At 48.5% G+C, this 12861-nt stretch overlaps 1 protein-coding gene across 1 annotated transcript in view; it reads right to left on the bottom strand.

Annotated features, from left to right (window-relative positions):
- TLN2 (talin 2) overlaps positions 1-12861 on the bottom strand; it is a 425370-nt gene that overhangs the window by 56009 nt on the left and 356500 nt on the right. The window contains exons 43-45 of the mRNA XM_008139166.3: positions 7787-7933; positions 3847-3948; positions 1361-1480 (exon numbers count right to left, since the gene is read on the bottom strand). Coding sequence (XP_008137388.2) covers positions 1361-1480; positions 3847-3948; positions 7787-7933 — 369 coding nt within the window. The remainder of the gene's footprint in view (positions 1-1360; positions 1481-3846; positions 3949-7786; positions 7934-12861) is intronic.

The following is a 12861-nucleotide window of genomic DNA, read 5'->3' on the forward strand; positions in this document are numbered from 1 at the left end:
TTTTTTTTTAAATGATGGGCCTTTTGTGAAGGATCAACAGAATCCCGATGTGGGTCTCTTATAATTTTTCTTTCTTGGTAGTGACTTGACAGACTCATTACGAAAGGATTATTCATGCTGCAGCCTAAATACTCAATTACTCTAAAAATCTCAAAATGCAGGCACTGTTAGAGACTCAAGTCATCCCATGCCAGATATATATGTAAGCGAGTACATATATATGACACTCCTACTTACATGCATTGTTACAACATACGTTAGGAGGTGACGTTTGCGTTGGGCCTTCATTCCTGTCGTGTCTCTGGGAGCCTTTGTTAAGACATGCTTAGACCTGACTCCCAGGAGAGACAGCAGCACCGAGTAGCAGGGGACACTGACTGTCATCGCCAGGAGAAGGGAAGACCCGGCACAGCCTTTTGCGTGACCACCCGGCTCATGTAGCAATGTGCTGAACGGGGTTTGCGCTCAATGAAGAGCTTACAGAATCTCTCAGAAAGTGGTTACCTCCAACTTCCCAGGTGCCTGCAGTCCACCCCTTTATTTTGTAGTTCAGACTGAGCTCTCTTTCTCTAAGGAGCCACACAGGCGCTGGGGAAGAGCCCTTTCTGTTGCTAACACTGACACACATGCAGCCAGGCACCCCAGGGCTCCCCCGGGGCCCCTGTGCGCCTCCCATGGACCACTCCGTTTCTCAGAGGCCTCAGAGATGGGAGCGCTCGGAAATGCCCTTTGGGACCAAACTTTTGACATTTAACTCTTAAGGATTCAGGCATTCTGAGGCAAAGTCTGTGCTGGCCACTAAGGAAAGTGAGCGTAGGGAAGGCAGGTAGATAACGAAGAGAAGTCTGCAGGAGGTATGGGGACAGGGATCTGGGCCAGTTCTTGGGAAGTCACCAGAAATATTTGGGCAAGACGTTGCTTTATGAAAGCAGGCTACTCAGCCCCACACTTCAGCGAGCCTTTGGAAAAACATAAAAACAATAAAGAGAAATGTGCTAGGCAGGAGTAGGCAATAACAGGAAGATGGCAGTGGGTGTCTGCCCTGGGCATCGGGTGATGGGCCAGGGGCCAGGTAACCTGATAGAACACGGCAGAGAGAGTCCTTCTGTGGGAAAGCCCACTCCCCAGATGGCCCCAGACCCCAGCCAGCCGGCCTCAGAAAGCACAGGGAGCCCTGAGCGCAGCCTGGGCGACTGGGCCTGAACCTGGGGGCTGGCAGCATGCAGCGGGTACTAGGCCTGGTTCTGGCTCTCAGGCTGGGGCCTTCTGGAATGGCGCTAAGCTATGGAGGATCCCCTCCCCCCCGGGGTGGGCACCAGGGTGGGTTGGCTTCTTAAAACAGGGGCTTAAGGTGGCAGACCTCCTCTGGTTCCGCCGTGGCTGCCGCCATCTGGCCCTGGAGAGCCAGGTGCCCATAGTCACTGGTCATTTGTGAAGCCAGTCCTCCCAACTCCTCCGGGTTAGTAACCGACTTAGTCATCTGGAAAAAGAAAACAAGCAAGACACAAAACACACACACACACAGAGAAGAGCATGAGAATCATGTGTTAATACCTCCGGTGGCCACAAGGTTTCATTCACTTTTCAGCGCTCGGCTTGCATTTGGGGCTGGACACTGGAGAGGGCGGTACAAGCGAAGCCCATGCTGCATCGCACACGACAGGCCAGGGCCCTCTCAGGCCGGCAGGTCCCGGCCGATGGGCCACATGCTAGGCTCAGGCCGTGCAGCGTGGAGTCCAGGCCCTCGGGGTCCATGCTGGGAGGTGAGAGTGGCAACTCAGCCAGCCCTGCCCTGCGGGTTGGTCACCAGAGGAGTTCCTCAGCAAAACCACAGGGTGCACAGTTCCTGTGCAGGGCGCACCCCTGGCCACACCCTTCTGCAGGGGGTTCGTCTGGTCTCCAGGAACCCAGCCGTGGCCCCCCCCCTCGGCACGAGAGGGCATGAGGACAGAGCTGCTAAGGACTTCTCGTGACTGTGAAGTGATGGACAAGACGAATGCTTTGGAGGAAGAAATTTATAGAGAATACAGCTTTGTTGTAAATTTGTGCCAAAGAAAGACAAGGTTTGGGCCCCAACTTGAGTTAAGGGTATCCTGCAGCCTAAGTGGTCAAGATCTACGTTTTTATTATCTAGACATTCTGTGTCTTCCTCCTGTTTCATAGAAAAACTTACCTTAGCTTATCCTACCTAGCTACCATGCTGGCCTCACGTTTTTCCTCTTCCTTTGACAAAATGCCTTAGTTCCCACAACAGCAGTTTTGGCCTGCCTCCCAGAAAGCTTCCCGTCCCCCGGGTCAGAGGCTTCCCAGCTGCCCCAGCTCTTCTCTCGCTCCGGAGGACCATGCTTTCTCTCTGCAGCATTTGAAGACCCTGATTTTAAGGGGCTTTTAACTGACTCTATATCCACTGAAGCAGGACAGAACCCGCAGCCATGTGTACCAGGAAAGACCACAGGATTTCCGGCCCAGGTGTGGGGTCCCCAGGAATGCACCCTGAACCCCGAGAAAGCGAGGCTGTACCAAGAGTTGCTTCATATGAGCCCTGCCACGCAGAGCACCGCGATTCTGGGGCGCCCCATTGCAGTGAAGCAGGACTTGCACCAACGCAAGGCCCCGGCTAGTGATCCCAGGAGCGGCAATGCAGCCGAAGCCAGGCTCCTGAAGGACATGGACACCAAGGTCAGGACAGGCCGGCCGAGAAGCTAGCCCGGGAGATATTCCAGAAACTCCACGAGGCCGCTCAAAATGTCTGCACCCTCTGCTGCGCCGTGTTCCCTGCTCGGAGGCATCGGCACCGTGGGGCTGCCTGATGTGACCTGTGACCTGCCCCTGAGCAGGGCCAGCTTGGCCCCGCTCCAGCCTTTCACAGCCACGGAGATGGGCCCTGTTCCTCCCTCCCTCCCCAGCCCCAAACCTTTTAAATAACAGCCAGCCTGGCACAATCCCGAGTTTCTAAGAATGAGCAGCAGCAGCAGCCAGGGAAGCCTTTGTGGTCCAAGCTCAACCTCTAGTGGACACACGACTGCATGACAAAACCACCCAGACAGGCAGTGGGCCTGAGGGGCAGGAGCCTGGCACGGCGCAGCCTGGGCCCTCCAGCTGGGAAGGCTGCTCCATCTCTCAGCTCCGGCTCACGTGCTAGCATCACAGGTGGCTTTCAAAATCTTATGCTGTGCCACCTGGGCTTTCAAAAGTTGAGCGGAACTTTCTGACTAGTATTCCTATGAAATATTGGAAGACACCACTTGTCATCTTTTTAACATACCAAGTAGTATCCAACAGTTTCTCATTGTCATTTATATCTAAAGGTCCATATGATACAATTATGATTGCATTTTAGCAAAAAAAAAAAAAAAAGTTACATGCCTTCTATTATCAGGAAAAAAATATTTTTACACATAACCATTGCGTTTTATTTTGCCTGAAACACAGGCAATCTTTTTATTCAAATATTATAATTTGATTCATCAATCTATGCTCGATGCCCACATGTCCTCTTGTACTATAATTTTAATCTATAAAAACACCTCAAGTCTTTTGTGAGGTGAAGAGGATTTTTTTTTTTCTTTTTCTGTAGCCCAAACTTCCTTCTCATTTCCTCCTTGATTCTCATTTTCTCTCCTTCCTTTGCTCCCCGGTCCTCATGCCCAAGTTCCCAGCCATCTTTAATTCCCTCTTGCTGTGGACTGGGGCTTCTAGACCACAGGCAGCCACAGAGACCATGGGGAAAGGGCAGAAGCTGGGGCCCAGGAGGAACTAGATACACACACTAATCTCTCCAATACAGACCCGGAATTAAAGACTCAGTGGCGGTGCGGATAAAAGGGCAGTTCTTTTTCTTCTTACCATTTCCTGAGCTGTTACCGCAATGGCTTTAGAATATTTGACCACAGTCGTCTGGTAGTCGACGAATGTTCCCTTTGGTTCTGGAGGAGTGCCATCGTCCAGCTGGAGGAGAGGAAAGGAACCCAAAGGTCATCAGAGGCCAGTTGAAATGTGGGCTGAACTTACTAGAATGAGGAACTTTAAAGATGGAGAGGGCCCTCAGAGTTTCTTTGGCCCAGAGTCAACAGAATCCCTGAACTTTTGCAATGAGGACTTCAGTAGAGGTGTCTGTAAGGCATTCGAGGAACACGGGCAAGGAGAGGCCCCAGCCCTGCCTGAGAGGAGTGGGAGGGCTTTCCAGAAGAAGGATGTTTCAGCCAAGTCTTACCACAGGGAGGAGACTGCTACATACATGAAGTGGGGATGCATCCCAAGGAGTAGGAATAGAATCTGAGTATAAAGGTGGGAATGAGCTGGCCAATTGCAGGGAAGCACAGACTGACGGAAATGGGCTGGGAGAGGAGGCGGCACCTACATCAGAAAGGGTGTCTATACCCTGGAACACTCACTTCTGATCTAAGTCAGGAGAGAAGAAATTGGAAGCACCAGATATAATTTGTTACTTGTCTGACTCTGAGTGCAAAAGGAATTGAGAGAAGGGCAAGATCCCTGTGGGGTGGAAGAGTTAGAGAAGTGGAACAATGACTCCGTTCCTTGAGGGGTTAGGGACATATTGGTTCAGAAGACTTGTATTCAAGACCTGGTTCCAGGGCTTGTGAATGGGCCTAAAACTGGCTGCTTAAACTCTCCGAGTCTCAGATCCTTCACTGGAAACTTCTAAGCATCAGCAGGTTGTAGTAAAGATCAGCTGAGATTATACCCAGTCAAGAGCTACATGAAGGAAGAGGAGTTGATGACGATGATAATGAAGAAGATGCTAATGTCAATGATGATTCTGATGAAGAAAAAGATAACCCATCTTCACCATCATCACCATTGTTACTGTCACCATTGTTTGCTGAATGATACTCAACAGGTGAGGAGACAAGGTGAATGTAAATAAAGAGTAAGAACAGTGAACAGAGAGGACTGTTGAGAGTGGTGGGAATGAAGCTGGATCTGCTTAATAAAGAACCTTGAAGTCGTGAGAAAAATGGTGGCACTGGGGGTAGGCAATGACATGGTTGAGAAGATCGCTTTGACAGCTCTGCCAGGTAACTTGTAGTCCGGGAAGAGACGAGGGGCCAAGAGGGCAATTAGAAAACTGTTAGATGGAGACTTCAACATCACTACCAGGCATAGGCCACAGTGTGAATTGAAGGGACGTATGGCTGTAGCCTATATGTGATGGGTCTGCTCAGCCCAGGATCAATTTCCACCAAACCATCAATACAGGCTCCAGGCTAGCTAGAATGTTTTTTAGGTTTCTTTATCAGGAAGATCGATGCTGCCCAATATCTCCATCACCTCATGGGAGCCTTGCAGGTCAGATGAGAATTGAGTTGTGGACTCATACACTCAGTATAAACTGACTGGGTATCTTCTTCGTGTCAGGCTATATGCTGAGAGCCTTCATATGAGATGTGGCATAGCTGCATACACTCCAGAGGGTTGAAGCTAGAGGGCAACTTAGATACGGGGCCACCGGCCACCCAGATGAACCTTCTACCAGTTTGAAGACAATGATAAAAGAACAAAAGGATGAATTTAGTTGAAAGAACTTTGCTTTATTCTGAGATTATAGCTTTCCTACTTTTAAAAAAATGTTAACATGACCTTTCTTTTATGAGATAATAGTGATGTAAATAGCAATATTTTTGTTTGTTTTGTTTCTTTAGTTTCTTTTCTTGGCCACCTCTCTTCCCAAAATACAACAACTCACCAAGCAAACAAAGAAGGAGTACTGGGTCACAAAATCCCAGAGGTTGAGAACGAATGTCACTGAATGGGGAAACCAAGGCTCAGAGAGCCTGAGTGATTTGTCCAAGGTCACCCATAAAGCTGCTTACTTCCTGTTAACCTCCTGAGGCTTGGCTACAGAGAGAAGCTCCATAGCAGAAGCCTCAAAAGTGTCAATAATTGCATCCAAGTTAGAATTAACTTTGGGTGCATTCACATTTTTCTGCCAGTAACTGTCTTTGAGAATTGTAGACAAGGATTCTGAAAGTATATCAATATTTTAACCAAATAACTGAAACTCAGGAAATGCCAGATTTTTAATGCTTAGGGAGGAGCTCAAAGGACCTGAAGCACCACTTACCACCAAGTCCCCAGCACGGGCAGGCTGGGGTGGGCTGAGCAAGCGGGGAATGGGGAAGAGGCAACTGTATGGTCCACCTTGGGTGTCAGGTCTGAGTAGATGAGAAATTAGGGCTGTTAATGAAACCCCAATTGTATACTTTACAAAACTGAGAGGGGTGGGGGTGGAAACCTTTGTTGCTGGCCTCTGTGGCTCACACTGTCAGCATTCCCTATCAGGTACACCAGACTTCTTTCCCAGCCCTTACCCAAGAATCTACACCACTGACATCAGCTTGCACAGCGCAGCTTTCCATATTGAAAATCCATCCCAGCCTGCGGGGCTCAAAGGCTATCAAGAAAGGACTTCAGGAACCTGACTTCTACCCCCCATCATTACAGTGACTGTGAAAAACACGTTCTCCTGAGAAGAAAAAGATTATCACTTGGATTTCTAATTTGTACTGAGAAAGCTTGAGCACCATCATTTAATACCCTTGGTGAACACATGGCTTATTTTCAAAGCTCGGGTATTCTGATGTCCTAAAAACCAAACAAACCCACTGAGATTCATCCAAGGGCCTTGAAAAGGAGGGGAATTTCACTCTTTTCTGCCAAACCATCTGTATCAGAATCATGAGAAGTCCACAGTAGAAATTACTGGAGTGCTTTATCAAGGCAAAGCCTGGAGTCTCGCAAGGGAGCCCCAGCATCCCTGCCTGGCTTGTGACTTCATCCGTCTGATAATGACTGCATAATGTTGAAGGAAATTATCCTAATTATAGTTTCAGGCTATCATCTATTTATGGAGATATGAACCAACCCATCTTCTCTAAATTAGCAATTAAAGACTGCTTAATATCCTGAAAATCCACAAGAATGTATTCACAATCTGACAATGGACATTTCAAAACACAGGCGATGTCTAAAAGTCGTGGCTATGCTATCATAGGGTAGCATTTAGATGTTTATGAACAATTGTCAATTCTAATGAATATCAAGCTGACATGACTAATGAGGATTCCTTGGGGGAAAGAGCAGGAGATACAGAGTTGAAGCTGTCTCCAGTCATAATTCCTCACTGAATCAACTCAACTGATGGGTCACTAGAAGAGAAATGATACTCATGGGGCCTTCTATATCTACTGCCTGCCAGATTTCACTAAGGGATTTTAGGCATACTACGTAGTGGTTTCTGCATCCGGCTAGATTTTAATAATCTGGAGAGATTTCAAAATTATAAATAGAGATCCATAGCCTCCACCCCACAGAGATTCCAGCTGAGCAGGGCTGGGGAAGAGACCAGGAATGTGCTGTCTAAAATGATCCCAGTGGTTCCAAAGTGGCCATTCCAAAGACCTGCACTTGGCAATCACTTTCATTTGTGAGTTTGTTCCCTACAATAACTCTATAAGGTAGACAAGGGAGATGGGTAATTATTTCCATTTTAGAAGTGAAGTAACCAAGGATACCTTCTGCACCTCCATTCCCCCCCACGTAGAACTGGAAGGAAGGGTACAACTGGCTTACCAAAGTCATCAATGAACAGTGAAGAATGAATACTATGTTGAACATATGATAAGGCACCTGTACATTAATCAGAGCCCTCAAGAAAAGAGAGAAGGTGCTCCTTAGAGAAAAGCACCTGGGGACCAGGTCTGAGGGAAACCTTGGAGGCACTGGGGTCAGGGAGGGAGGGAGAGGGATGGGAGCCCAGGCCCACCTTGCTCATGGCCTCTGCAATGGCGTCGACCATGCCGCCCACCAGCCCCACTTCACTGGCAGCTTCGTTCAGCGTCACCATGATGTCGTCCACAGCCTCCTTCATGAGCTGGGCGGCCTCCGTGATGGCATCGTGGGTGTGCTGCGCCTGAGGGGGGAAGGGGGAAAGAAAGTGGTGAACTGTCTCCTTTAGCAGAAGAATGGTGCTCGGTCTCTAAGAACCACTTCACGTCTTTTAAGAGTAACCATAAAAAGCAGAATACAAAAACTTCATCCCCATTATGGCGCACAGCAAGGTATCCTATCTTTTTCCTTTATGATGTTATACATTGGTTTTCAAAATAAATGAAAGTCAGAAAAACTAACAGAAAAATATCTCTCTATAATCCCAAGGAAACACAAAACTGCAATATTAAGCAGTGCCTATGACAGGACTAATTTTATATTACTATGTTCAGGGTGGGAGAGAATGCCACAGATCCCCAAATACAACTTGGCATAGTGAATTAAAAAAAGCTAATATACAGTAAGAGAAAAATGTGTTCAATTCAAATACACTTCTCTTCTAAGCTTCCCAGCACAGTATACCGTATTTTCCGGCGTATAAGACGACTGGGCATATAGAAGATTTTCCTGGGTTAAAAAGTCGTCTTATACTCTGGAAAATACGGTAATTCTCTTTTTACCGATGAGATTGCTTTATGGAAATGTAGGTCCGTACAGGAGGCATCAATCTGTAGAAGATCTGACAGGTTTTGGAACTGTCACAAACTGCATCACCATGAGGTTGGAGGAATGAATGAGGGAAGTTCTCTAGGGACAGACACTCTGCAGGCAGCACCCTGTGTGTTCATGAGTTTCCCTACATAGAACCTTGGAGATGCTTTGTAACTGCAGGTGTTTAACCTGAGTGTCAAAAACATAGTAGGAGCGACATACATGACTTCATGAAAGGATGAAACAATGATGGGTGCTGGGCTCTCTGAAATGGCAGCAAGATGACAGGGGCAAGAGCCAAGGTCCTGGCTCCACTGTTAACTAGCTAAGTGGTCCTGAGCTTGGCTCCCTAAGCACAGTGGGAATGATAACAACGCTATGCAGTTGAATTCTGATGAGATCATATGGTGCAGGCACCTTATCATTTCTAGTAAGAGTAGTCTAGTTGGGGCCTGTGCCCATAACTGGGAAATCTGACTAAGGCCAGGTAGTTAGTGTCAGAACTGTATTGCCCCAGGCACTGCGTGTTGTGGCCGTGGTTGTCCTGGCCCACTCAGGGGGAGGTGACCCTATCAAAAGGTCCAAGAAATCACATCTTTACTTTGGTAGATGAGAAGGTAAACCAGTGAGAGATGGTAAACAACAACTCTTTTGAGTAATTTGCATAAAAGGGAATTCCAAGGAGAGGGTATGATTGAAAAGCCGTGGGAACCAAGAACATATTTCACAACTGCCAAGATCAGATCTGATCACGTTTGGTATCCTTGAGGCAACTGTGTCAGATGTAAAGGGTAATTATTGACCATCACTACTCAAATTGCTTTAGAAGATAACGATGAAAAATAACCTTGAGGAACAAAGACTCCTTCACTCTTTACCAGACTAGTGCCACCTCTCTCTCTCTCTCCCTCTCTCTCTCTCTCTCTCTCTCTCTCTCTCTCTGTCTCTCTCGACTTATGTCCCCATCCCCCTAGCATGGAGTCCTCGCTGCTGCCTGGCTGGCCTTCTCACAGGTCCGCTCTCTCACCCTCTGTCTGCAGTGACTGATTCTATTCACCTTACCCCTCCTCCCATTCATCTACATCCAGGCACCAGACTGCAGAGTGACTGAACCTCAGGTCATTTGAGCCTCAGCCACCGTGTGGCTGCACTGGCAGGAGGGGCTCGTGCTGAGCTCCGTGAAGCTGAAGGCCCACCAGAGACAGTACTAAAACGGTGTCTTAAGCCACTGAATTTTAGGATGGCTTGTTTACAGCAATAGCTAACTGGTATGGTCCCTAGGAAGGGCTCCAGTTCACAGTTTCCAAAATCGCTCCCTCGAGCCCCCCAGGGCCCAGCCTGAATATGTATTCCAACCCCAACTCTGATGTTGAACAGTCAACTATTTGGCTGGTCTTTGTTCCAGGTTCCTTGGAGGGAGCCTCCAAGCTCTCAGCATTTCCTGAGCGGTAGGAAGGTCTCTGTCATTCGTGGTGGGCTCCTTGATGGTGAACCCTGGAGGAAGAGTCCAGTCCTGAGCAGAACTGATGGGGTGAGAGAGAAAGGGAGCCTGCCAGGCAGAGGCCACAGCCTGTGCAAAGGCGCAGAGGTGAGAGGGAATGGGGGCTGTGCAGATGAGGTGGAGCGCCACATGTAAAGTGCCTGGCACACGGCTCCTGCCGCCTTCTGTTACCGCGCAGCCACTCCAGTTGGTCTCTCCAACTGGACCGTGTGCTCCTGGCAGACAGTTTACTCTGCTTCTCTTTGGAAGCACAGTGTTCACAGGAGATGAAGGGCCTGGTGGGGTCACCAGGTGGGGCTAAGTAACTGATAGTTTTATAGTCAGAGAAGTTTTACAAGGAGAACCTTCACAGGCTGCTGGTGCAAAGCTCTCTGGAGAGGCTCATTTAAAGAGAAATGAAACCATCTGTTTTTAGCTGTGAGGTAGAGACATGGCTTAGGGGAAGTCAGAACAGGACTGGCCCTCCCTTCCCAGCCCTGAGCCACCGACTGCACTCACTCAGGCCGTAATGACATGCTCTAGCTTCTGACGGGACCAAGAACACTGACGACATTCACGTAGAGGCTGGCAAGATGCCAAGGGCTCTCGTGTCCTTTATACAACACAAGAGCCAACCTGTAGGCCCAATGCAACTTTCGTACCAGTTTAAAATCTATGTTCTTGTATCAGATGTTTTAGTATTTTACCGTGGGGAGCCAGGAACAATAAATGTCAAACCACATAACAGCAGCAATGGCGAGGACAGCATAGCATTCAGGGGGCCTCCCGGCTGCTGTGATCATCTCCTCTAACCCTCACTACCCCCTGGAAGGCAGGACTCGACGGCATCCCTGCCAGGGAACACTGACAGTCACAGTCTGGCAATGCGAGCTTATACCCTAGAGCTTAGAGACCTGGTGCCTGACAACTGGAACTGACCAGCTGGCTATTTGCTGAACTTGTATGTCACAGGTCAAAAGCAAGATGAGCAGATGGCTAGATCAGATCAAACTTCTCAGGGCTACTGGAAAAATGAACCTTAATGGAGGGAATATGCCATCTCCAAGAGGGAGGTTGCAGCCTGTTCCCCCAAACAGGGGGCTTTTAAACAAGGCAAAGTCACCCAGGTGCATATGACCCAGGCAAGGGGCCTCCGGCCCTGCCACCACTCCTCGAAGCTGGCTGGGTCGCCCTCCCTCAGTGCCCTCCTCTGCATTCCAGCATCAACCTGGCCTGGGCTCTCTCAGGTCTACCTGCCATTGTGGGCTCCACACATGCCATGAATTTTTTGCCAGTTCATAGTTTCCAAATTTGCTCCCTAGAGCTCCCGAGCGTCCAGCCTGAATATGTGTTCCAACCCCAACTCCGATGTTGAACAGTAAAATGTTTGGCTGGTCTCTGTTCCGGTTTCTCAGAGGGAGCCTCCAAGCCCTCAGCATTTCCTGAGTGGTAGGACGGTCTCTGTCATTTGTGGTGGGCTCCTCAGATCACACATTAGTTTATGCTAACAAGGTGACTCATTAAATGAGAGAGAAGAATCCTAAGAAGAGGCCCCTAAGTAGTTTTAAGATAGGGGCTGGCCATGCTGGAAAGATCAACCATGTGATTAGAGGGTTGGGACTTTGAGCAACATAATATTAGCCTGACCTCTATCGGACCTAGTGGGAGATGAGAGGACTAGAGATGGAGTCACTGATCATATGACTGAACTCACTCCACCAAGCCTATGGCATGAAATCCCAGTAGCAGCTATGGACGGTGAAGGCAGAGTGAGCTTCGCCTGTTGGTGATGCACATCAGTATGCTGGCAAGGTGACATCTGAGGACATGGAAGCTTCATGTGTGGGACCCTTCTGGCCCTCCTTCTCTTCTTTTGGCTGCTTTTCATCCTTTATAATAAAACCGTTTTTTAAGTGGAGCCATTTCCTAAGTTCTATGAATCATCTTAGCAAATTATAGAACCTCCTGAGAACTCCTGAGTTTGTAGCCAGTGGGTTAGCAGGAGAGTGGCCTAGGAACCCTGGAGCTGTGGCTCTGTCTGCATTGAGGTGAGTCTAGCAGGATTCTATGCCCTTAACCTGGGAAATCTGACCTAATGCCAGGTAGTTCCATCAGAATCACATTGCATCCAGGCACTGGGTCCACCCAGGCAGTGGCCATGGCTGCCCTGACTCTCCTGAGGGAGAGATGACCCTTCCAAAAAGCCTAAGAAATTGCATTGTAACTTAGGGAGGAAGAAGGTAAGAAGCCAGGAAGAGATGGTAAATCTTTTGAGGGATTAAATAAATGAAAGAGAAGCATCCTAAGAAGAGGCTGTGTGAGCCATAGGAACTGGCCCTGTCTGCAGAATCAAAAAGCCATGGGAATGCAGAAGAGTTCTTAAATAGGACATCTGACAGATGTGAAATGTTCAGATCATGATGGTTATCCTTGAGGCATCGGTGTCAGGACGACCAGCTCTCTCTCTTAGGGATGCAAAGAGGAAACTGGTCAGTCAGGTGATTTCATGGCACAGAGACGGTAAAGCACAAATGTGTGGATCTCAACTTTGGGAGGACAAAAACAACTAGCAACTAGACCTGCCCAACAAGGACAGGCTGTGTATTTGCTGAGTGCTGGAGGCAGAGCTGCAGGGGCCCTTCAAGGAGGTTGTGGGAGGGAATCTGGGGGGGGGGGGGGGGTTGGCGGTGGCGTTAGTACAGTGGGCTCTGTGGGGTGAGGTTACACAGCAATGGCTTGTAATCACATCATTCATTTTCATCAGGCTCTGGGGCAGCCACCTTTTGTAAAAACACATAATGTGTCAGGCACATTATCTCATGTAATCTCTACAACTACCCTAGAGAGACACGCATTATTAAATCCATTATTTAGATGAG

Source organism: Eptesicus fuscus, chromosome 5, assembly GCF_027574615.1.
Source record: "Eptesicus fuscus isolate TK198812 chromosome 5, DD_ASM_mEF_20220401, whole genome shotgun sequence".
NCBI classification, from domain to species: domain Eukaryota; kingdom Metazoa; phylum Chordata; class Mammalia; order Chiroptera; family Vespertilionidae; genus Eptesicus; species Eptesicus fuscus.